The sequence below is a fragment of the Xenopus laevis genome, chromosome 6L (assembly GCF_017654675.1).
Source record: "Xenopus laevis strain J_2021 chromosome 6L, Xenopus_laevis_v10.1, whole genome shotgun sequence".
NCBI classification, from domain to species: domain Eukaryota; kingdom Metazoa; phylum Chordata; class Amphibia; order Anura; family Pipidae; genus Xenopus; species Xenopus laevis.
In genome coordinates this window covers 94,473,455-94,497,412 of record NC_054381.1, presented here as the reverse complement: position 1 = coordinate 94,497,412, position 23,958 = coordinate 94,473,455, and the positions used below count along the sequence as shown (strand labels likewise).

The following is a 23,958-nucleotide window of genomic DNA, read 5'->3' as shown; positions in this document are numbered from 1 at the left end:
TTTTTTTTTCTTGCCTTACATTGGAATGAATGAATAAATAATTCAACGAATGGAAGAGAACGATCATGTGTGAGAAGAACTTCACGTACACAACCAATTCTTGACTTTATCCTATTGAGGAATCATCATTACGAGGCTGAATGATTTCGGTCTCCTCCCCCATCCCTCTGTCCCAGTGGTACGATCCCTCCTCCTTTCCTCCCCCTTCTCCTTCTCTCTTTCCTCTCCGGCCCGCAGATCCGCTCTGCCTTCTCCTCCCCTGACTGCCTGTCTGATCAGGCCTCACTCTCTGTCCGTGTAACCGGTGAAGATGTTGCGGTGTCCGAGTGCTGTGTTACTGTGTGCGCTGCTGCTCAGGGTGTCAGGGGAGCCCTGGGAAGAAGGGGCAGATGACGACCCGCACAAGAAGAACCTCTACTCGGCCGATATGTTCGATCATGCAGTCAAGCAGGAGCCTCACTTCATCATGTTCTTCGCTCCCTGGTAAAGCGATCGCAGATACAATGGAGAAATGTTGTATCAAATCAGTCTATGTCCAACCTGCGCTTGTGTTGAACTACACTTTGCAGCATTCTCACAATACATAGGGCCGTGCTGTTTGGAGTTGTATTTTATCAGCAGGGGGTCCAGCATCACTGTTCTCTCTCTCTTTTTAATTTCCATTTTTGAACACTACTTTAATACACTGATGTTAAATTCATATAATCAGAGCGTTAACGTGGTCACATGATGATTAAATGTGAGTGATTAGGCCTGCCTACAACATAATATTATATCACCAGTTATAGAGCTTGAATTCTTGTAAAGTTTAGAAAGCAAGTAGCAGTGCTTGTATGGCCTACAGCATCACCCCCAGGTATCCAAGGACAGCGCTGACTTGGGCCTTTTATGGCATTTAGTAAGGGGCCAGTGTACATGGGTAATTATTAACTGGAAATGTATAGAGCACAATTCATGACAGGAAAGCTCAAAATTCATTTTAAAAAGCCAAATAACATTATGATTGTTTTCCAATTTCCCCTTTAAAAGAACTGCGTGCTTATGACAAATATCCGATCATTCTGTGTTGTAATCCCTGTATCCCCACATTATATACACTCCTCCCAGCCCCCTTATGTGTTGCACCTAATATGGGTCTTGGTAACGCACAGCTATTTAAAGGAGATGCTTACTGCCCTCAGTTTCCTACCCCTGTGCTTACAAAACTAAAACTTTACAAAGAGGTGAACCAATTCTTCATTTAGGCATAATAACTACAGAAATCACTTTCTTAATTACTGTTTGTTTTCAAGCTAGAGACTGTAGGGCAAAGTCGAATCTAACGTTTTGCAATCTATTGTATAACACGTCTCGTGTGTCTGGCTGGCAAGGGGTTAATTATTCATTTTGCCATGTTATAACATAATGTGTACCAAGAATCTTGCTTAGATGGGATACCGACCAAGTAGGTGTGAGGCCTAAACCTCCCAGCATCCTCAACCAGCCTGTAGATGAGGGTCCAGGGGTTTGCAGTAAAGCAACATCAGAAGGCCCCCATGTTTGAAATGATGTATAACAGAAGTTGTGCACATAGATTTGCATGAGCTCATACCCTGTGGGTGATCAGTCTTGTTTCTCAGCTATGTGGGAGTGAGTTTGCTGACGTGGCTTAGGATTCATGGCATTTACTTAAGGGGTTGTTCTGGGGCCGGATATAGGTAAACTGAGATGTTGGACTAAAGGGAAGGGTCAGGGCACGTGGAACTGCAGCATGTTGGCTCAATTACACTGTGTGCATAAGCGCTTCAGGCTTGTATGTAAGCAGCATTGTAAACACAGAGTTAACATGACTCGGGCTGTTTCATTAAAACCAAAAAAATTAAACCACTATCTGCAATTCTGGGCTGCAGCCTAACTCTGTGTGATTAGAGGTGTCAATTCACTTCCATAGTCTTATTTACTTATTTTATCTCCAGGCAAATACTACTAATCTTTCATATCGCTGGCCAAACGACTAGTAGGCTTGTAATGGTGATAAATGACCTTTGGCTGCTTGCACTGCAGACATCTCATCTGTCATTGCATTAGCTGAGTAGAACTTATGTACAGTAGCAGCAAAGGGAACCTTTGACAATTGAGGGGGCAGATTTTAATTTTTGGTCAAAAATCTCAAATTTGAATTCTGAATTATCCAAACTCGATTTTAGCTTTCATTTGAATTTCGAGACTTATGCCCTTTAAGAACTCAAATTCGACTATTTGCAATCTAAAACCTGCCGAATAGGGATGGGCGAATTTGACTTGTTTCGTTTCTCCAAAAATTCGCCGCCTGCGAAATGTCCATTAAAGTCTATGGGTGTCAAAAAAAATTTGGCGTGTGGCGAAATTTTTTTTACACCTCTATTTTTTTTTTTTTTTGTCGCACAACACCATATAAGCATATGAGCGTCATTTCTGCAGCGAAACAAGGCGAAAAAATGTGCCCATCGCTACTGCCGAATTACTGTATTAGTCATTGGGAGAGGTCCAGGGATCAATTTGGTGGTGTTTGTAGCCTTCCTGACATTCAAGTTTTTTTTCTCCTAATCAAGTTTTTTAAATTCATATTAAATTCGATCTGAGTTTTCGTGTAATTTGAGTTTAAAAAATTTGTTTACATTTATGGCAGTATAGGGAATTGTAAAAAAAACTCACATCAATTTAAAATTCGTCCCTTGATAAATGTGCCTTGAGGTGTTGTAGAGCTACAACCTCTTGCATCCAGGCTGTAGGTATAGACTGGTCTAGCTTGACTACCTTGCCTTTCTCATACTAGTAAAACAGGTGATGCGAACAAGGTCCTGGCCATTTATATTTGACTGCAGTCTGGTAAAGTAATATATATGGCGTATAGATAAATAAATAATGTATTTCATTTTAAACCAAAATACTTGGTTTAAAATGATATACAGGTATGGGATTCATTATCCAGAATCCTGTTATACAGATAGCTCAGAATAACAGGAAGGCAATCTCCCGTGGACTCCATTTTATCGAAATAATCCACATTTTCAAAACATTTCTTTTTCTCTGTAATAATAAAACAGTACTTTGTACTTGATCCAAACTAATATATATAACTAATCCTTATTGGGGCAAAACAAGCCTATTGGGTTTATTTAATATTTTTATTATTTTCTAGTAGTTAGGGAATTAAAATCCAAATTATGGGAAGATCCGTTATCCTGAAAAAAACAGGTCCTGAACATTCTGTATAGCTGGTACCATAACTGTACCAATTTATTACTAGTTCTGGGCATCGCCTTTTGGTGTATTCCTTATGAATGGCGTTTGAAAGCTCATACATCAGAATTACACTGAAATCCACTGAATTGTATGGGAAGGAAGCTGTCCAATTTGGGTAAACCAGTTTAGTTAGTAGAATTGTGTAAGAACTTACACAATTCAAGTATCTTAAGCAACGTTACTAGCTAGACTGGTTTTGCACATGTTTTTGCAACCTTTGTCATTTTTGATTTACAGCATCTACAACTTTGAAGCTTAAAGAATACGAAATATACGCAAGCCACTGAGATAAATGTGACCCATAGAAGCAGATATTTATCAGCGGTTGGGAAAGATTTGGATGAAATCTGTATTTAATCACTGAAAACAAATTCAAAATTGTCAGGAAATGTTCCCACATTTATCATCATTTGTATATTTTACCCCAGCAGCAGATTTAACAACAGTCTGGAAAATATCCTTCCTTTAAACATTTCAAAAATTTGTATTGTCCGGAAATTGTCCTGTATTTATCATTCCTCCCTAGAAGTTCTTTTGAAACCAGTTGAGTTGCAGGACTTTCTCATAGATCTGCATTGTCATAAAGCTTTTCGTGAATTTTCACCCAACATTTTTAGTATGTAGCTTAAAATGGTTAGCTAAATTGTTAGCGTTCTAGAGAACTTTTTTTTTCAAAGCATTGCCATGCTCTTTGTTTTTTGTTTTTTTTTCCTTGACAAAATTTCTTTTTCCAGTTCTGGAGAAAAGTTTTGAAACATCTTAAACATATCCGGTTCATATCCAGTTTACTGCAACTTATAACATGTTTAAGAAAGAAGTAATAAAAAAGTAAACTTTACAGTCAATGACCGTGGTTTGACAAGTTATAACATGAAAAGTTGGGAATTTATGCTAACCTTTGGTATATACGCCTATAATGTTTTTTGGAATGTTTGTCCATTTGCATAAGCATATCGTACTTGTTTGATTGCTTAGACCTGAAGTTGTTGTGCACCTTTTGTCGTAGTCCTCCACCGTTGTCTTACTGTGCATTATTACGGAATGCTAGCAGTACTTTGGAATTAGGAGAGGGATGAAGAAATGGGAAAGTAGTGCATGGAGCCATGACTCTATGAAGATTTAAATTCATCCCGGTCACAATATACAGTATCTAGTAGAGTTGTCTAAAGGCACGGGCACACTAGGGTTATACATTGTGATTTTAAAAACATTAATACAGGGAGTCCTCGAGTTACAAACACACCTGACTTAAAGTACATACAACTCACACTTACAAACGGAGGCTATTACAGTAACATACTGTGGTTTGCTTGACTTTTAAGCATTTAGCTTTAATAAAACACCTTCCCCAGTACCCTCCGGTGTGTGTTGTGTAGCACAGAAAGGTTAAAATAAATATGCGCAAAACGGTAACCATAAATATTATGTTAATACGAACAACTGTTTAAGTTGCATTTAATAAGTAAATGTATATGTTTCAACTTACATACAAATTCAACTTAATAACAAACATACAGACCCTATCTCGTACGTAAGCCAGGGACTGCCTGTACCTGCGTAAATACGCCCACAAAAGTCACACTGCACTTTTTCATGCGTTTTTCGGCCAGGCTGATTTGTCTCCCCTCACTGCAATTTTCAGAAGTTCGCATTTCCCTGAATCCCCATCTACGAAGAACCTCCAGGTTCCTACATTTCATCATTACTGCATGATATAAATATGATTGTAGGAAATGCAGCCTAAACATATATTCCTGTTGGCCTGAATCTCCTACTGGGGGCCATAAGATGGGCCTCATTTCCTGAGGGGGGGGCACCCATATAATGTTTCCGTAACTAACTAGCAACTATAGATTGAGGGATTCTCGGGAGACATCTGTGCCTGTCCAACACATTATTGCCCTATTAAGTTGCTGGATTTGCCTAAAAGTAAGTTCAGCAAAGCATAGAAACCAACCTCATTTTGAGATTCAGTTGTGTCTTATGTAGATGGACATAAAATAATTTAAAATTGATTTTAAAAAATGCTTTCTTTTTAGGTGCGTATATTCACATATATGTATCACATGTTGTAAAAGTAACAATTTGAAGGAACTAATGTGCCTTCTGATGCATGTTTTTAAAAGGTGCGGTCATTGCCAGCGTCTGCAGTCCACTTGGAATGAGCTGGGGGACAAGTACAACACTATGCCAAATACTCCAGCCTACATTGCCAAGGTTGACTGTACTACTGATATGCCCACGTGCACTAACCATGGCGTCAGAGGATATCCCACGTAAGTTAAAAACACGAGATGCTGAATAATGACACTTTCCCTGTGTATCTCTTGAGTTTCTGTCAAAAGCGAGGATTTTGAAGTGATATATGTTTTAATATTAAATAGAAAGTCTAATGCAAATAGTTTATCTGTATATGTTGTGTTGCACTTGAGTAGTCTTGGGTATTTTCTATGAATATCACGTGTGTTGTCCTGAGATGGAGAATTGCAGCAAAATGGAACTGATGTGCATCATTCTTCCCCTAAAGCATCTTTAATGGAGTTATGCTGAGGTCTGGGAAGTTAAGGATACTAGAAGGACATCATTTAAATGCTCTGTACTTTCAAAATGCAGTTTATAAAATTATCACAACTGTTCTTCTAATTTAACAAAAATACAAAGCACTATTGTGGCAACTATAATGTTATTATTTTGCTTGGAAGAATAGTTACATTGCTCATTTCTTGGCACCTAGAACTATAGCTTACACACACATAGCTTGAATACATTGCCTTTCTCTTACTAGTAAAAAAGGTCATTACAATTTGACTGAAGCCTGCTATAAATTTACATTTTGTGACTGAAACATTGATTTTGCACAATAAAAAGGATTTTTTAAGCAAGTCATGTGAGTGCCAAGTCATTGTTGTGGATGTGCTTGCTGAACTACCACTGGGCACCCAGGCAGTTGGTGGATTTTTTGTGTGCGCCTTCCATTACTATGGTGTGTGTGTGTATGTATGTGTGCTTACATACTAATGGCACTTGTGTTAATTTGTGCTGTTATACACTGTATGAACTGCATTTTGGGAGACAAGGCCACCTTCCACCCTGCAGCATGATTTTAAGGGTTAGGGTTATTTTAACCAATACTGACTTTAAGTAAATGTATATTTCTTTTTTTTATATGATTCCAATTTTATTACACGTATGGGATCTGTTATCTGGAAACCTGTTATCCAGAAAGCTCAATTATGGAAAGGCCATCTTCAGTAGCGTCACTAGACTTGCTCCCCCGGTAGTTCCGCCACTGGCCATCTTCCATAAACCAAATTATCCAAATAATCCAAATTTGTAAAAATTCATTTTTCTCTGTAATAATAAAACAGAACCTTGTACTTGATCCAAACTAAGATATAATTAATCCTTATTGGAAACTCTATTGGGTTTATTTAAAGGGGTTGTTCACCTTCCAAACACTTTTTTTCAGTTGAGTTGTTTTGCAGATTGTTCACCATAAACAAAGACTTTTTCCATTTGCCGTTCATTTTATACTGTTTTCCCAATGTTTAAAGGGGATCTTCACAAAAACATAACTTAAGCTTTTCGAAAAGTAAACATAATTTCAAGCAACTTTACAATATACATAAAATAAAAAATATGCATACTTTTCATGATTTTTAATGGTTTCTGAAAGTTCCCTAAGCCTAGCCCGCTGCTCTTCTGCTGATCTTTCTGACTACTTTTAGCTGTCCTCAGCCTCCATCCTCCAACCCCCACAATTCCCTGCACACGTGATTTCAATAAGGAATTGAACATCGCAGTGCAAAGCATTGTGGTTTATGTCGTTCCTGCATGCTTTCTGTAAGCTGTGGAGAAGTTGTTACAATTTGTAACATCAGTGTTTAGTCCCTCCTTCCCTGCCAGGATTTCAAATGATGCAGAAAGAAAAGAACTGTTAAACATCTGGATTGCAGCATAGAAAATGGCATTTATTCATACTTTTTGAAGAAACAGGTAACTGTGATGGATATATTAAGGGTTTCTGTATTATATCGGCCTCTTTATCAAATTTTGGTTTGGAAGCTGGAGTTTCCCTTTATGTTTAAAGTTAATTTTTGTGTTTAGTGTCTTAGTCTGGCAGCTCAGTGATCCAGGAGCATCTGAACTGTTACAATTTGATACATTTAGTTGATACATTTCTCTGCATCTGCGGAAATATTAGCAACTATTGTATTAATTCTAACAGCTGCCTTTAATGAAACTCAGGAGATTCTGCTCAGTAGGGACAAAAATAATAAATGTAGCAACTAAATGTATCAATTTTGAACAATTAAAGAGTGGGCAACCCCCCCTCCTTCCGTGCTGCTTTAGAGGGTGAAAAATGCAACTTTACACTTAAATATTAGAAAAATAGTCACATATAGAAAGTAATTGGAAAAAGTCTTTTTCTGGTGATCTATCTGAAACCAACTGAACTGAAAAAAAGTTTTGAAGGTGAACAACCCCTTTAATGTTTTCTCGTAGACTTAAGGTATGAAGATCCAAATTATGGAAAAACCCAGGTCCCAAGTGTTCTGGATAAGAAGTCCCAAACATGCACTACCTATTTAGGTTAATAAAGCATGGATTAAGTCTCCTTTCCCTTTTTTTTTTTTTATTTGGGCAACAAAAAAATCCACTTTATGCAACAACATTGCTTCTTCATAAATAAGTTTGTAGCTACTGTATGTACAACACATTAAATAAGCACTTTATATTTTTAGGACTGTATCTCTTTAATGTTTTAGTTATATACATTTTGGAAGCTCTTAAGTGCTTGTTCTGATGAACTTCATCTTCAGTACTCTTAAAGGGGCGGTATGTTATAGAATGGCCACGTCTATACAACTTTTCAATTGGTCTTCGTTCGTTCAAATTATTTGCCTTCTCTTTTCAGCTTTCAAATGGGGGTCAATGACCCTATATAAAAATAAATGCTCAGTAAGACTTCACATTTAGGTGCAGATGTATCAAGGGTCGAATTTCGAAGTAATGGGAGTTTTTTTTTTTTTTTTAACTCCCATAACTTCAAAATTTGAATTAAAAAAGACCAATCGAAATTCATCAAAAAATCTGTTTTTTTTTGGGCGAATAGGTCCGTTTTCGGACCACCAAAGTCCACTAATTGATTCCAAATAGGTTCTAGGAGGTCCCCCATAGGCTAAAACAGCAATTCGGCAGGTTTTAGATGGCGAATGGTCGAATTTTTAAAGAGACCGTACATGATACATTTTTATTAGAATTTTAAAAAAATTTCAAATTCGAATCTAATTACACAAAAATTAGCTCAAAATTTTATATTTTTTTAATTGAATTTTCAATTCGACCTTTGATAAATCTGCCCCTTATTTTTATTGGTTTTTTTTATTACTCCTCTTTCTGTTCAGCCCCTCTCCTCTTCATATTCCAGTCTCTTATTTAAGTCAATGCATGGTTGCTAGGGTAGTTTGGACCCTAGCCACCAAGTTGCTGAAATTGCAAACTGGAGAGCTGCTGAATGAAAAGCGATCTCAAAAATCACAAATAATAAACAATGAAAATCAATTGCAAATTGTCTCAGAATATCACTCTCTACACCATATTACAATTCCCTGAATTATTCAGGGAACTGAATTGCAAAACACAAAAGGATGTAGACCAACAACTAAGGCCCTTTGTTTGCTGTCTTGGAGTCATCCTCATTTTAGACTTAATGACTATACAGTAAATTAACACGGATGTGTATAGAACGTGGTATGAAGCAGGAGTAATTAAGTGGCAAACATTTAATTAAAAGGATAGCTATTGTGTTGCAGAAGGATTTCTCTGGCACAAAGACCAGTTGTTTGTTCTGGTTCTCTTAGGATCAAGTGACAAGCAGTCTCCTCCTGTATCCTTGGCGCTTCCCGTATGTAAAGCTTTGACCTGTGCACAGAATGTGTTATTGTAAAGAAACTTTGTAGAATGAAGTGTAGCCTGACTGTAATTGGCCTTCTGTTTCCCTCCTGCTGCTGAAATCTCTCTTAATTGTTTTCCTGTTGAAGCCTTTCCCTGCCAATAGTAAATCACCTGTCTACTGACTAATATGTTTCCGTTCCATTGTTCTTCCCAGGCTGAAACTGTTTAAACCAGGCCAAGAAGCTGTGAAGTACCAGGGACCCAGGGACTTGCAGAGTTTGGAAAACTGGATGCTGCAGACTCTAAATGCTGAAGCAGAAGTGAGTATACAGGAAATCCTTGCGTTCTAATGGCGTGTGTAATTATGCCTAACCCCTGTCAGGAGCTTGCAGGGGGGCTTTGTCTGTGGGATGCACAGTAATACACACTGGTTGTTTTGTATCTTCAGAAATGTGATTGATTTAAAAACAGCGGCATTTTAGAAGATAGAATACCACCTTGAAGCTCTGGGTTAATGCTTTCCAAATGCAGTGTCTCAATACCTAGTCTCATTACAAACCTACGAAGGGCTTGAATTGACTTCTGTATATATGGGTTAAAGAGGTTGTTCACCTTTCAGTTAAATTTTAGTATGATGTATTTTAAGACAAATTGCAATTGGTTTTTATTTATTATTTGTGGTTTTTGAGTTATTTAGCTTTTTATTAAGCAGCTCTCCAGTTTGCAGTTTTAGCAATCTGGTTGCTAGAGTCCAAATTGCCTTAGCAACTATGCATTGATTTGCATGAGAGACTGGAATATGAATATGAGAGGAGATGAATAGAAAGATGAGTAATAAAAAGTACCAATAACAAAAATGTGTAGCTTTAGAAAGCATGTTTTAGAAAAATTAATAATGAAGACCAATTGAAAAGTAGCTTAGAATGGGACATTCTATAACATACTAAAAGTTAACTTAAAGGTGAACCACCCCTTTATGATCTCCCACAAGCGATCTGGAAAAGCAGCCTCTGGGCTTCTTGCTTTAGGCACCCCATATTTGTTCTGCTGAGCCTGGGGAACATTTCATATAGATTTTTTTCTGTCTGCCATCTTTCTGATCCTTGCAGGATTATATAAGTATATCTAGGAATATTAGATCTGAAAAAATTCCACCGCATTGTGTTGTTTTGTCTAGTTTTGTTTCCTAAAACAATCCACCTTTAAAAAAAAAATTCCACCACAAAGGGCATACATGTCATTAGTAAATGTATATTCTTTTTCCCTTGTTAAAGGAATTGTTCAGTGTAAAAATAAAAACTGGGTAAATAGATAGGCTGTGCAAAATAAAAATTGTTTCAAATATAGTTAGTTAGCCAAACATGTAATATATAAAGGCTGGACTGATTTGATGTATAACAAGTCAGTCAGATCACTACTTCCTGCTTTTAAGCTCTCTTGGTTTTCACTGACTGGTTACCCTGGTTACCAGGCAGTAACCAATCAGAGACTTGAGGGGGGGCCACATGGGTCATATCTGTTGCTTTTGAATTTGAGCTGAATGCTGAGGATCAATTGCAAACTCACTGAACAGAAATGTACCATGTGGCCCCCCTTCAAGTCGCTGACTAACTCAGAGTTATAGAGCTGAAAAGCAGGAAGTTGGATTCTGGCTGTTTTATTAGACATCTGTTCACTCCAGCCTGTATACATTACATTTTTGGCTAGCTAACTATATTAGAATTTTTTTTTATTTTGCACAGCCTATCTATTTACATTGTTTTTATTTTCACACTGAATTATTCCTTTAAGGCATTGCAGCTACATGCTCACTATAGAGTACAGCTAAATCTGAAGAGCGAAGGCATGCCTTAGGAAACGGGTAGAAATTCATACCAAAATATCTCAGCTCAGGTGTTCATTAGCTGCGGTCGCTGTCAACAGCCATCTGGCTTTGTTCTCTTCTTCATATAATATACTCGGTTATAATTATTTAGCTTCTGCTTGTTTAAAAAAATATTCTTGGGAACTGAAGTTCTTTACAGTACACCCCCTAAATACTATCCAGGCAGCCTGTGCTGGTTAAGGTGGCCACATTTGCATTTTAATTTAAATTAGTAGACACACCTCTAGAAATTATTTATTTCACACTTTTTTGGGATTGCCCACAAATCCAGTGATTCTGCACAGAGGTTCTAGACTTCATACATACCAAATTTGCCTTAATCAACATCCTATTACAAGAGCTGTGTCCATTGGGACTTCTATATTCACTTGTCCTCTTGGCCCATAAGAGGTTGTGCTATCTTCAAATGATTTATTATACCAAAAAAAGCTATCTTTCTAATGGTCGCCCTTGCTATTCTGGCCCTATGGAAAAAGTTATTTAATTATGTTTTACCTTTTTCTTAATTTTCCCTAGAAACCTAAGGTTGAAGAAAAGGCTGAAGACCCTGCTAAAGTTCCAGAACTTAAACAAGGCCTGTATGAACTTACTGGAGCCAATTTTAAGGAGCATGTCGCAGAAGGTATGTTGTTGCTTGTACATACTGTGGCGAAAGTGGGTGTTTGTGCTGCAGTTAGATGGTGGCATGTCACCCTATAATTACACTTTTTGTTGGCCTAAGCAAGATACTGTGGTCAGCCTTTTCTTGATCAAGCAGATTTCTTAAGGTGGTGGCAAGCAAAGAAGATCTAGTTTGGCTAAAGATACTTTTATGGCTCAGTTTGGGTTGAAACACTGCAGCCAACAACTCGCACTGCAGTTACATAGACCCTTATGAGCATGCCCCAAATCTAGCTCTCAATTCAAAACGGTCCTAAAAGGGTGGAACACCGTTGCTCACCAGAATTTATCAGGGACCTAAGTGTATGAACCCCAAGTCCTTCGCAATGGTGAGCACTCAAGCAATGATAAAAGGTATCGGAAAGCAGTTTCACTCACCAGCATAAACAGGTCGTCCAGGTGCTGATGCCCCAGACCAATAGTTTAGGGAGGATTCAGATTTCGGTCAAGACTTTAGCACACTGGTCTGGGAAACATCATCAGTCAAGCAGGAGTGGTAATAAAAACTCCTTTATTACATATTTATATTACATACATATAAGTAACTGTGTGTATGAAACACTTTGGGCATTATTTATTTAACCTTTTGATATATAATGCAGAAGGCTTTATTATCACTCCTGCTTGAATGGTGGAGTTTCCCAGTTTGGTGTGCCTGATATGATGGAAAACTATAGTCAACAAAAAAAATGACCGACCCTGCTGCTTAACCATCCATATCTATTTTTCTATTTGCAGGATATCATTTCATCAAATTCTTTGCACCATGGTGTGGACACTGTAAATCTTTGGCTCCTGCATGGGAACAACTCGCAGCATCCTTCCAGGACTCTAAAAGTGTTAAAATTGCCAAGGTAAAGTACTGAGACTTCTACCTGGAAGAATTAAAAGTCATTGAACCTCTTTTAATAACCCAGGGGGAAAAATTGTGGCAGTGCTTTACTAATAGTAATCGAACAGCTAGATCACATACAATAATGACAAGAAATTTTATTGGTAGTTACAGGATGTTACTGTTGCATCTGTTTTGGAAAAAATATGGTTCTTAGTAACTGAATTACATGTATTATGAAAAAATAATTGCTTGCTGATTAATATTAGGGACTTGCCATTTCTGGATATATACTCCTATTAGCAACAACAGTGTCCCATCACACATTCATTTTTGGTGCTATTCTGTTGTAGCCTTAGAAGAAAATTAGTTGGATGGGGTGAAAATGTACGTTTTGCTAAATTTATATATATATAAATATAAATATATATATATATATATATATATATATATATATATATATATATATATATATATATATATATATTATACATACATACACATTCAAGAGTCCTCTGCACTCAACCCATTATCAATATATTTAAGACAGACACATTTTGTGCATACTGCTACTGAAAAATGCCTTACCCTTTAAACAAAACAGGGATTGTTTGTCCATATATTGCAATATATTTAAGCTGGCCAACTACGTCAAAGTCATCCCAAATCTGGCCAGTCCTACGCTTAATTTTCATCTAAATCTTTAAGAATTCTATTGCTTCATTATACATTTTACAAAGGGACTAAGTTTTACCTGGAACTTACTAGCTGCTTTTAAAGTAAAACTCTCATACTTGGCTGCCCTTTTATTAGACACCAGTGGGATCACCTGACTATAGCTGGGAAGGGTGGGAGCTACAACATGGAGCTGGTCACTGCTCCTGTATAACTATAACAAACAAAGGAAAGTTGTGCTCACCACTAGGCGGGGGTGCAATGAGGCTGTGACCACAAAATACATATAAACAAATACAAAGTCCTCTGCACTCAACCCATTATCAATATATTTAAGACAGAGACATTTTGTGCATACTGCTACTGAAAAATAATATAATAATTATATATATATATATATATATATATATATATATATATATATATAATATATTATATCATAGTCCAACGTTTCGGTCTTCATTAGGACCTTTTTTAAGGATGATATAATACAATTTCAACAAACTTTAAATACCATTGTTCATTTGAATTAACCAATCAGTGCACAGTGTCCGAATTAATTAATTAAGTGATTCTTTTGAAAAAATATATCATTTGGTGACCATCTTTATCCATATGCCATATAAAGTTAAAATTTCAATAAAGCTGACATTATGCAATTATCATAAATATTATACATATATATATATATACGCAGACTATTAATGTATTGTGCGGATTATATAAAATGTTAAAATTTTATTTGCCAATATACTGAATTTGGCATTTATTTATAATCATGTGGTTAATGCAATTATTGCATAGAGGCATTGTTGTTTAACATTGGTTTTTATTATGTACTTTGCCCAGAGGAATAATGCCTGCCTAAAAAGCCATTTCTTTCATTAAAGGTTGACTGCACTCAACATAATGAGCTTTGCTCTGAATACCAAGTGCGTGGATATCCTACTCTGCTGTGGTTCAGGAATGGAGAAAAGGTAGGAAAACCATTTTACACATGAAGATAAAACCTCATGTGGAAACTTTCTTGTCCCCAGGAACATTTTACTAGTGTATGAGCACCCAGTTTATTTTGGGATCTCCTTAAATAATTCACAGGATAATTGTACCCCCCACTCTGTCTTGTAAAGAATCCTGACTTATTATTCAGCTTGTTTTCATAAGAGATCTGCCAAAGCCTTTATTAATTTAGAAACCCTTCAGTAGACCCTCTCTAATTTTAGAATGTGTTTTTTTGTGTACTGGAGACAATACTTTATCTGGAACCTCACCATTGCTTTATATATGGGCAGAATTGCACTCTTCTTTTGTGAGTAATTAGAAGAACACATTCTGTGGTTATAAGACTGTTTGTTTGATTTTAGTTATGTATTTTACTGTTAATAATTACTTTTTTCATTAGTTCTGCTACATGCCCTCGCATTTTTTTCTTGTTGTACATAGCATTTCTATTAGTGGCTTTTATTATATTCCTTCAATAATGTTTTAAATATAAGGGGATTAAGACATTGGAATCTGTTAATTTCCTTAAAAATTGCAGATATTCTTTTGCTATATTAAATTACATTGTACTCATAAAAACAAAATACATTTTTAATTTAGAATCAATATTTGCTTGAAAAAATAACATTTTGTCCCTCCCCACCCCTTCACATACACACACATTTTTTTTCAATAGTTTATACCTTTAATTGCTCTCCTGTCATACACAAGGTTGATCAGTATAAAGGAAAGCGAGATCTGGATACTATGAAAGAATATGCTGAAAGCCAATTGAAGCCTGCTGAAGAAAAGAAAGAGGAGGAACAGAAGAAGGAGGCCACTCCACCTCAAGTACAGGAGACTGTGGAGGTGTGTCATTTTTTACCTTGTTTGTTATGGCAAGACTGAGATGTAAGTCTAGTCCAAGGCCCTTTGTTTTACAAAAAATTCACTCTACCATATAAAATTGTATTCCTGAACCAACAAGAGTTCTTTTTTTTTTCCAGCGGTAATATTGATGTGTAGGCAGCCATCTCAGGTCATTGTGCCTGATCATGTTCTTTCAGAAAGAGCCACAACAGTATGGTAGAGTGCTTCCACCCCTGATCATGTACCCTTTGTGGTATCAGGTGCTACACCGGAGAACCCACTCCTGCCGTGTGGGTCATGTAGATACATAGAAGAAATTCCAGTGGCACACTGAATGCTGAAAAAAGTGTTTAGTTTATTCACCCAAATACATACAGACAAGGGCAACGTTTCGGACCACTCGGGCCCTTTGTCAAGCCTTTCAGAAAGAGCCAGCACTTTTCAATTGAACTACTTTCAGATTAATCTATTTCTCCTACTCAATGTAACTGAAGGAGTCGCAGTGGGACTTGGATTTTTACTATTGAGTGCTATTCTCATATAGCAGTAAAGAGTGACTGAAGTTTACCAGAGCACGAGTCACATGACTGATAAACTGACAAATGTGTCTAGCCTCATGTCAGGTTTCAAAATGAAATATACATTAACTGATGCATTTAGGGGAAAAAAAAGGTTTTCCCGCAACAGTATCCATTTAAAGATATCCTGTTCTTGCTTTCAAAGTGCTCTGTACTTTATTTCAGGCTTTTACCTGACATTAAGTACAGGGCATTTGCTACAAATTGCAGGTAATGCCCACACCAGGTTTGCCACATATGTAGAATTGAGCAGGCTGATTTTGTATGCATCACAACTATCTGGAATTTACACATCGTTTGCTATATTCATTTGCATGCAAAATGACAAGATTAAACAATGCTCTTTACATTCTCATACATTGCCCTTTTCTACCGGGTCAGGTCTTAAAAGCAGAGTCATGGTAAAAATCATAAAGGGTTTCCCAGCAATGCCAAGACTTGCTATAATTCACCCATTGATGAGCATTTTGTAAAGACAAACAGAAAAGCAGCATGTACATTGTAAAAACGAATCTGTTACCACAAGGGAAACGAGCAACTCTCATTATGGTGTGTTGTAATATATTATATATTCATGTTGTAGATTTGCTACCAAGCAAGATTTATTTTTGTCATTACTCATACATTAACTCTTATTTGTGTCTTAATTGAAGCATATGGGAATGCTGGGAATTAAGCTGTCCCATCTCCTTCATGCTGCTGTGAACTGTGGACAGAGCATTTATTTTTCTGAGCAGTTGAGGGGGAAAGAAAACTGCATTACCAGCAGACACACAACATTAAGTTATGAACAGCCAGTACCAGACATCCCGATTGACTGTGAAAATCCATTTTCTCTTTTCAGTCCAAAGTCCTGTCTCTCAGCGAAAGCAACTTTGACCAGACTGTTGCTACAGGTGTCAGTTTTATTAAATTCTATGCCCCCTGGTGAGTACCTTGGCTCTGGAAATAATTAGTGTGACATTTAAGGTCTCCAGTAAACTGTTTTTTTTGCGGGAAGATGTTTTAGAACAGGTGACTCCAAGCTGGATTTAGTAAATATATATCCCAAAATTGTTTTTGCTGTATGCATTTACCATTTCTTATGCTTTCTGTCCTGTCCTGTCCAAATGATCTTATACCATATAAGAAAGTAACATTTGTTTATGGTTATAGTCTGTTTTATACAATATTTGGTTTGAAATTCTGCTTAAAAGTTTGGCAGGCTTCATTGTTTATACCCTATTAGCATGTCCATACTAGCAGTAAAAGCTGATTATTTCTAACCAGGCTGTAGGACCAACAGTCTGTGTATTTGGAACCCCAAATAAGCTGTTCAGAATGTTTTGATCACACATGGAATGTGTATGGTGCTATCGGCCAAAGGGCTGCAATTCTATACTGATCTAATGAATACGTTACTAGGCTAATCACAGATATTTATTGATTTAAACAAAATCCATGTAATATCCAGAAATCAGCCTCTTAATTTTAAAAGGGATATAAAGCCAAATAATGAGTAGATTATTGCTGGGCTACAACTGCAAATATCTCCGAAATCTTTAAATTGAAGTCAATTACAAACATGTTCAGAAAAGCATTCTTGAGTAAGTTTAGATCAGTTGACATTTCTTTGGGTATAGATTGCCCCCTCTTGCTTTTATGGTAATAACATAAGCAGAGCTGAACAACTTGCATGTCTCTAGATGTTTTTAAACTACAACTTTCAGCACCACTTTGCCTGTTTCTGAGAACCTGGACCGGTCACCCCAAAAGATTATTCAAAATCCTATTATATCACGTTAGTCAAGCAAAATGAACTTTAATTACACTATATAAATTATTTGAATCTTCTTTCCATCAGTCTGTTAATTCATAATTATAAAAAGCAGGTAGGAGTCACTGTTATTAAGGCAAGCCTTGCATCATCTCAGAATCTTGTTTGTGAACCAGAATGGGGGTCCTAATGTCCATCCCCATGTACTGGCTACACAATTTACAGTGAAGAGAACAGGGGAATGTGTGGCGAGCAGTGACATGGAAAGTGAAAGTAATTGTCTGCCCCGCCTCTATTCCTAAGGCATAGAGGAGGGGCAGACAATATTTGATTGACAGCTGAGAATTTTAAATGAGCTTACAGCTATGAATGATTTAATAAAAAATAGAAATTGGATTTAATTTGAAAATTTGAAAAGGACTTTTATTATACAGCTTTTTGTGTCTAGGTGACAGGTCCACTTTAAGGAGTTATTGATTGTATATTTTGTGCTTGAGAAAAGTCTTTTAGTGTGGGACATGTTATGTATAATCGCCTAGTTTGCAAGTTTGCCTTTATTTTGTAATTCGCCTACAAATTAATCTTCCTAGGTGCGGTCACTGTAAGAACCTAGCCCCAATATGGGAGGATCTTGCCAAAAAAGAATTTTCTGGTATGAGTGATGTTAAAATTGCCAAGGTTGACTGCACAGCTGAGCGTTCTGTCTGCAGCAGATTCTCAGTAAGTGAACACTAATATATTACTCCTGTAGTTAAACTAATGGAAATGATTTTCATTGATACCTGCTTTAGTGGACAGAAATTGTTTTGATGCTCTAATGTAATTTGGTCATAGAAACTTCCCACCTTAAAACTTACATGGTTATTTAACTCTCTGTAGAAGTGGAAGATAAAAACATAAGGAAAATGGACAGAGACTGCAAATCGTAAAATATCACAGCAAGGGAGCACAAGATGGGAGGGAAGGAAATTGTGTATGTGAAAACATGGCTGTATGGGAACTTCTAAAGAGAATATACTGTAGCTCTTGTTGGTAGAAACTAGCTTGTTTTTTTACCACTAAGAGGCAGCACACTTACAGTAAAAGTCTAGTTGTTCTTTTATTGTACTCCTATAGCATTTTATAGCAGTTCCAGGAAATGAAAGGACTGATAAGGCATTGCATTGGTGCTCTAAGCACTGCTCATTATAGTAGAAATAACTGCTTTCCTTTTCTTGTCCTCGATTGGGTTGCCAACATTTTGCTGCTGGTTTGAAATGAGAATCATCTCTTTAGAAAGAACATCCACCTGTGTTTCCTAAACATTCTGTTCACTAACAGGATATCCTGATACCAAGGATTCCATGGCCAAGCATTTGTGAATACAATTCATAAAACAAAATAGCAATTCCCTTTAGTTTTGAATTATATAGTAGTATGTATATAGTAGTATGTATGTATGTATGTATGTATGTATGTATATATATATATATATATATATATATATATATATATATATATATATATGTATATGTGTGTGTGTATATATATATATGTATATATATATATATATGTATATGTGTGTGTATATATATATATGTATATATATATATATATATATATATATATATGTATATATATATATATATATATATGTATATATATATATATATATATATGTATATATATATATATATATATATGTATATATATATATATATGTATATATATATATATATATATATGTATAGAACAAGAAGGATCAGCACTCACTGTATTGATGTGAAGAAAAGTTTTGCGTTTATTGATTTACAACATAATCCGACGTTTCGGTCCCACCTGGGGACCTTTCTCAAGGATACTGTGTAACTGTGATGTGATCTTTAAATACCCACCCCCCATTAGTGAAAAATGGCGCCAAAGATGACGTCATGAGTCCAAGGTGAAGTGTCAGAACAAAGTTTTTTTCTTTTCCTCTCTCTTTGACTTTTCATCCGTTTCCTAAGTGATGTTGTGCAATACTGGTTGTCCCCAGTAGGTGTCATGGTTCACACACTGTGTGGATTAATGTCCATAAAAGAAACATTTGTATCCAAAAAAAACATTTGTACTTAAGAGTAACATTTGTGCTTTAAAAACATTGTATATACAAAAAACTTCGTATAAGATACTTCTTATAACACATAGACAAGAAATTAGATGGTTACTTACAGAGGTAAGAAGAGTGTGTACAATAATATGATTCTGTAAAACGAGAAAAAGGGTATGTTAATTTAACTAATAAAATTAATGCTGATTAGACCATTATGCCAAGAAACAATTTAATTGTAGTTGCCCATTTAACCCCTTCGGGATGACGCAATCAAGCTCGTAAATCCAAAAAGCTTCACGTTTCAGCAACAGTTGCTCAACATCTCCACCCCTAGGCGGTATAGGAATGTGGTCTATAGGCATACACTTGAATTGTGAGGGATCATGTCTGGCTTCACGCCAATGTTTGGCGACGGGTTGTTGGGCAATGTCCTGCTTGTTGGGGTCTACCCGTCTGTCTGGGTTCAAGGCTGCCCTGATTGTTGCCCTATGCATGTTAATTCTATCTTTAAGTTGCCTCACAGTTTTACCACAGTATACTAGACCACATGGACACTTGATCACATATATCACCATTGTAGTGGTGCATGTCATCCTATGTCTAATTTTGTATTGCTTGCCAGTTCTGGGGTGTCTGAATTCTGTCCCTGTGATCAGCGTGTTACACATCACACACCCCGTGCATCTGTACACCCCAGGGCGTGATGTTAAGAAATGGGTGGCTTCTGATTGAGTATATTTTTGTGCTGGGTCAGATGGGCTGAGATGTTCTTTGAGGTTAGTGTTTCTGCGATAACTGAACATGGGTCTGCGAGGAATCTTGTCACACAAAACATCGTCATTGGACACAATTTCCCAATGTTTAAGCACCGACTTTTTTGTATTGCTGCTGTGGGGATTGTATTTACTGACGTAATATATATCCCCCTCCCCTACCTTCTTAGTTGGATCAATGACAGGTTTCAATAACTCCTGGCGATCAAGTAACATGGTTAGATTTATAGTTTCCTTGATCAGTCTTTCAGGATATCCCCTTTCCAAAAATTTCTGGCCCATCTCCATTAGGTCCTTGTATTTCTGCTCGGGGTCACTGTCTATCCGTGCAACTCTTACCATTTGAGATTTGGGAAGAGAGTCTAAGAGGTGTTTGGGATGATGGCTGCTGTAGTGTAATAATGTGTTTCTGTCAGTAGTTTTAGTGTATATACGTGTGTCCAGACCCTTACTCGATTTATAGAGTAACACATCTAGGAAGTTAATCTGATGCGCATCGTAGTTCAGTGTAAGTTTAATGGGGGTGTCTAATAGATTAAGGCCGTCCACATATGTTTCCAATTGCTCAGGTGTACCACTCCAAAGAAAAAAAATATCGTCAATGTAGCGCCGGTAGAAACTACCATACCGTCTAAATAGTGTATGGTTATAAATATGTTTCTGCTCAAAATCATGCATAAAAGCATTAGCATATACGGGCGCAACCCTGGAACCCATCGCGGTGCCAGTGCGTTGGAGGTAAAATTGCCGCTCAAATTTGAAATAGTTCTTGTTGAGTATGAACCTGAGCAACTGTATAGCGTATTGGACTGGTGGACCGACATAATTAGGGTTGTGTGTAATGAGGTTCTGTACAGCCTCAAGACCTTTGTCGTGCGGTATGCAGGTGTATAAACTTTGTACATCTAATGTGACAAGGATCAATTCATCGACCTTCAAATTTATGCTTTGAACAACGTTAAGAAAATCAGTGGTGTCTTTAAGATAACTTCCAATGGCGGTAATGCATGGTTGTAGTAAGATGTCTAGATATTGCGATATCTTTTCGTTGAGAGACCCTGTGCATGCAATAATTGGTCTGCCAGGAGGTCTCTCCACACTCTTGTGGATCTTGGGTAGTGTGTATATGACCGGGAGGATTGGGTGCTTTGGAACCAAGGCCTCCCCCATCTCACTTGATAACCACCCATGTGACACCCCCTCTTTAATCAAAAGCTCGAGTTCCCCTTTAAATTTGTTCGTGGGGTCAAATGTAAGCTTGCCATAATTGTTAACATCAGATAGTTGAGACAATAATTCAGATTTATAATAACTGTAATCCATGATTACAATTGCTCCTCCCTTGTCCGCATTTTTAATGATGATATCATTATTCGTTTTTAGTGATTTAATCGCCTCCTTTTCAACTGGGCTCAAATTTCCCCTCCACATACGTTTGTTGTGGTATTCAGACAAGGCATTATTATTAATTAGACGATGAAATATCTTCAGGGAGGCATTAGTATTTGGAGGATCATATGTACTCTTAGGCTTGAAAGTCTTAAATTCGGGAGCCAGTGGTGACTGCGTGTCCTGGGCCCTAGCACTCTCTTCTAATACAGGTGTGTCACCCCCACAAAATTGTTCACGTAATCGAAGCTGCCTGGTAAGTTTGTAGTTATCTACTATATGAGTAAAGGGGTGACTACTCACCATGGGGACGAAGCTCAAGCCCTTGCGTAACACAGCCATCTCCGCGGTGGAAGGTGAATATGCTGATAAATTGTAGATTAGGTCCGTCTCTCCTTGGCCTTCACTTGCTGCTGCGAGCGTGTTGTGACGGGCGTGCTTCCTGCCGCCCCGGCGGGCGGCCTGCCAGGGTCTTTGGCGGTGGCTCCTCTGCCTAAAAAAGAAACCGGAGCTGACGGTGGAGAGCTGCGCGCGGTGGATCCCCTTACCGCTGCGCTCTCTATTTCGCTGTCCGAACCTCCGCTTCCGGATTGCTGTCCCCATGATCTCGGCGGACGCCTGGCTCCTCCCCTTTTCTTAAAGGAGCTGGCCCCAGATAACCAGCTGTAGACACGGGATTCTTTGTAATCCTGCTGTACCCGTAGTCGCTTAGAGCTCTTGAATGCTGATATGTCAGCTCTATGCTTGTCTATTTGTTCCTGTAGTCTCGCTTGCCAATCGGTCTCTTTGTCAGCTGCTATGGTGGGTTTATGTACAGATGAAAAGGCGTCCAGATCACTCCTGGTTTGCTTCAACTCACGTCCGACCTCTGCTATAACCAGCAAGATGAGATCTAAAGAACAGCGATCCAGGATCTGGCACCAACGCCGGCAGAACTCAGGATTGTTCCTGCCAATGGTAGGAATGTTGCTGGTTATCTGGGGCCAGCTCCTTTAAGAAAAGGGGAGGAGCCAGGCGTCCGCCGAGATCATGGGGACAGCAATCCGGAAGCGGAGGTTCGGACAGCGAAATAGAGAGCGCAGCGGTAAGGGGATCCACCGCGCGCAGCTCTCCACCGTCAGCTCCGGTTTCTTTTTTAGGCAGAGGAGCCACCGCCAAAGACCCTGGCAGGCCGCCCGCCGGGGCGGCAGGAAGCACGCCCGTCACAACACGCTCGCAGCAGCAAGTGAAGGCCAAGGAGAGACGGACCTAATCTACAATTTATCAGCATATTCACCTTCCACCGCGGAGATGGCTGTGTTACGCAAGGGCTTGAGCTTCGTCCCCATGGTGAGTAGTCACCCCTTTACTCATATAGTAGATAACTACAAACTTACCAGGCAGCTTCGATTACGTGAACAATTTTGTGGGGGTGACACACCTGTATTAGAAGAGAGTGCTAGGGCCCAGGACACGCAGTCACCACTGGCTCCCGAATTTAAGACTTTCAAGCCTAAGAGTACATATGATCCTCCAAATACTAATGCCTCCCTGAAGATATTTCATCGTCTAATTAATAATAATGCCTTGTCTGAATACCACAACAAACGTATGTGGAGGGGAAATTTGAGCCCAGTTGAAAAGGAGGCGATTAAATCACTAAAAACGAATAATGATATCATCATTAAAAATGCGGACAAGGGAGGAGCAATTGTAATCATGGATTACAGTTATTATAAATCTGAATTATTGTCTCAACTATCTGATGTTAACAATTATGGCAAGCTTACATTTGACCCCACGAACAAATTTAAAGGGGAACTCGAGCTTTTGATTAAAGAGGGGGTGTCACATGGGTGGTTATCAAGTGAGATGGGGGAGGCCTTGGTTCCAAAGCACCCAATCCTCCCGGTCATATACACACTACCCAAGATCCACAAGAGTGTGGAGAGACCTCCTGGCAGACCAATTATTGCATGCACAGGGTCTCTCAACGAAAAGATATCGCAATATCTAGACATCTTACTACAACCATGCATTACCGCCATTGGAAGTTATCTTAAAGACACCACTGATTTTCTTAACGTTGTTCAAAGCATAAATTTGAAGGTCGATGAATTGATCCTTGTCACATTAGATGTACAAAGTTTATACACCTGCATACCGCACGACAAAGGTCTTGAGGCTGTACAGAACCTCATTACACACAACCCTAATTATGTCGGTCCACCAGTCCAATACGCTATACAGTTGCTCAGGTTCATACTCAACAAGAACTATTTCAAATTTGAGCGGCAATTTTACCTCCAACGCACTGGCACCGCGATGGGTTCCAGGGTTGCGCCCG

General features: G+C 38.0%; 1 protein-coding gene across 1 annotated transcript in view; it reads left to right on the top strand.

Annotated features, from left to right (window-relative positions):
* The first annotated feature begins 301 nt into the window (after positions 1 to 301).
* The window catches only part of txndc5.L (thioredoxin domain containing 5 L homeolog), a 27,686-nt gene continuing 4,029 nt past the window's right edge, over positions 302 to 23,958 (top strand). Inside the window, 9 exon segments of the mRNA NM_001086975.1 lie at positions 302 to 483; positions 5,391 to 5,540; positions 9,377 to 9,482; positions 11,564 to 11,669; positions 12,446 to 12,561; positions 14,105 to 14,191; positions 14,928 to 15,065; positions 16,488 to 16,570; positions 17,990 to 18,119. Of these exon segments, the coding sequence (NP_001080444.1) occupies positions 311 to 483; positions 5,391 to 5,540; positions 9,377 to 9,482; positions 11,564 to 11,669; positions 12,446 to 12,561; positions 14,105 to 14,191; positions 14,928 to 15,065; positions 16,488 to 16,570; positions 17,990 to 18,119 (1,089 nt within the window). The 5' untranslated portion in view covers positions 302 to 310.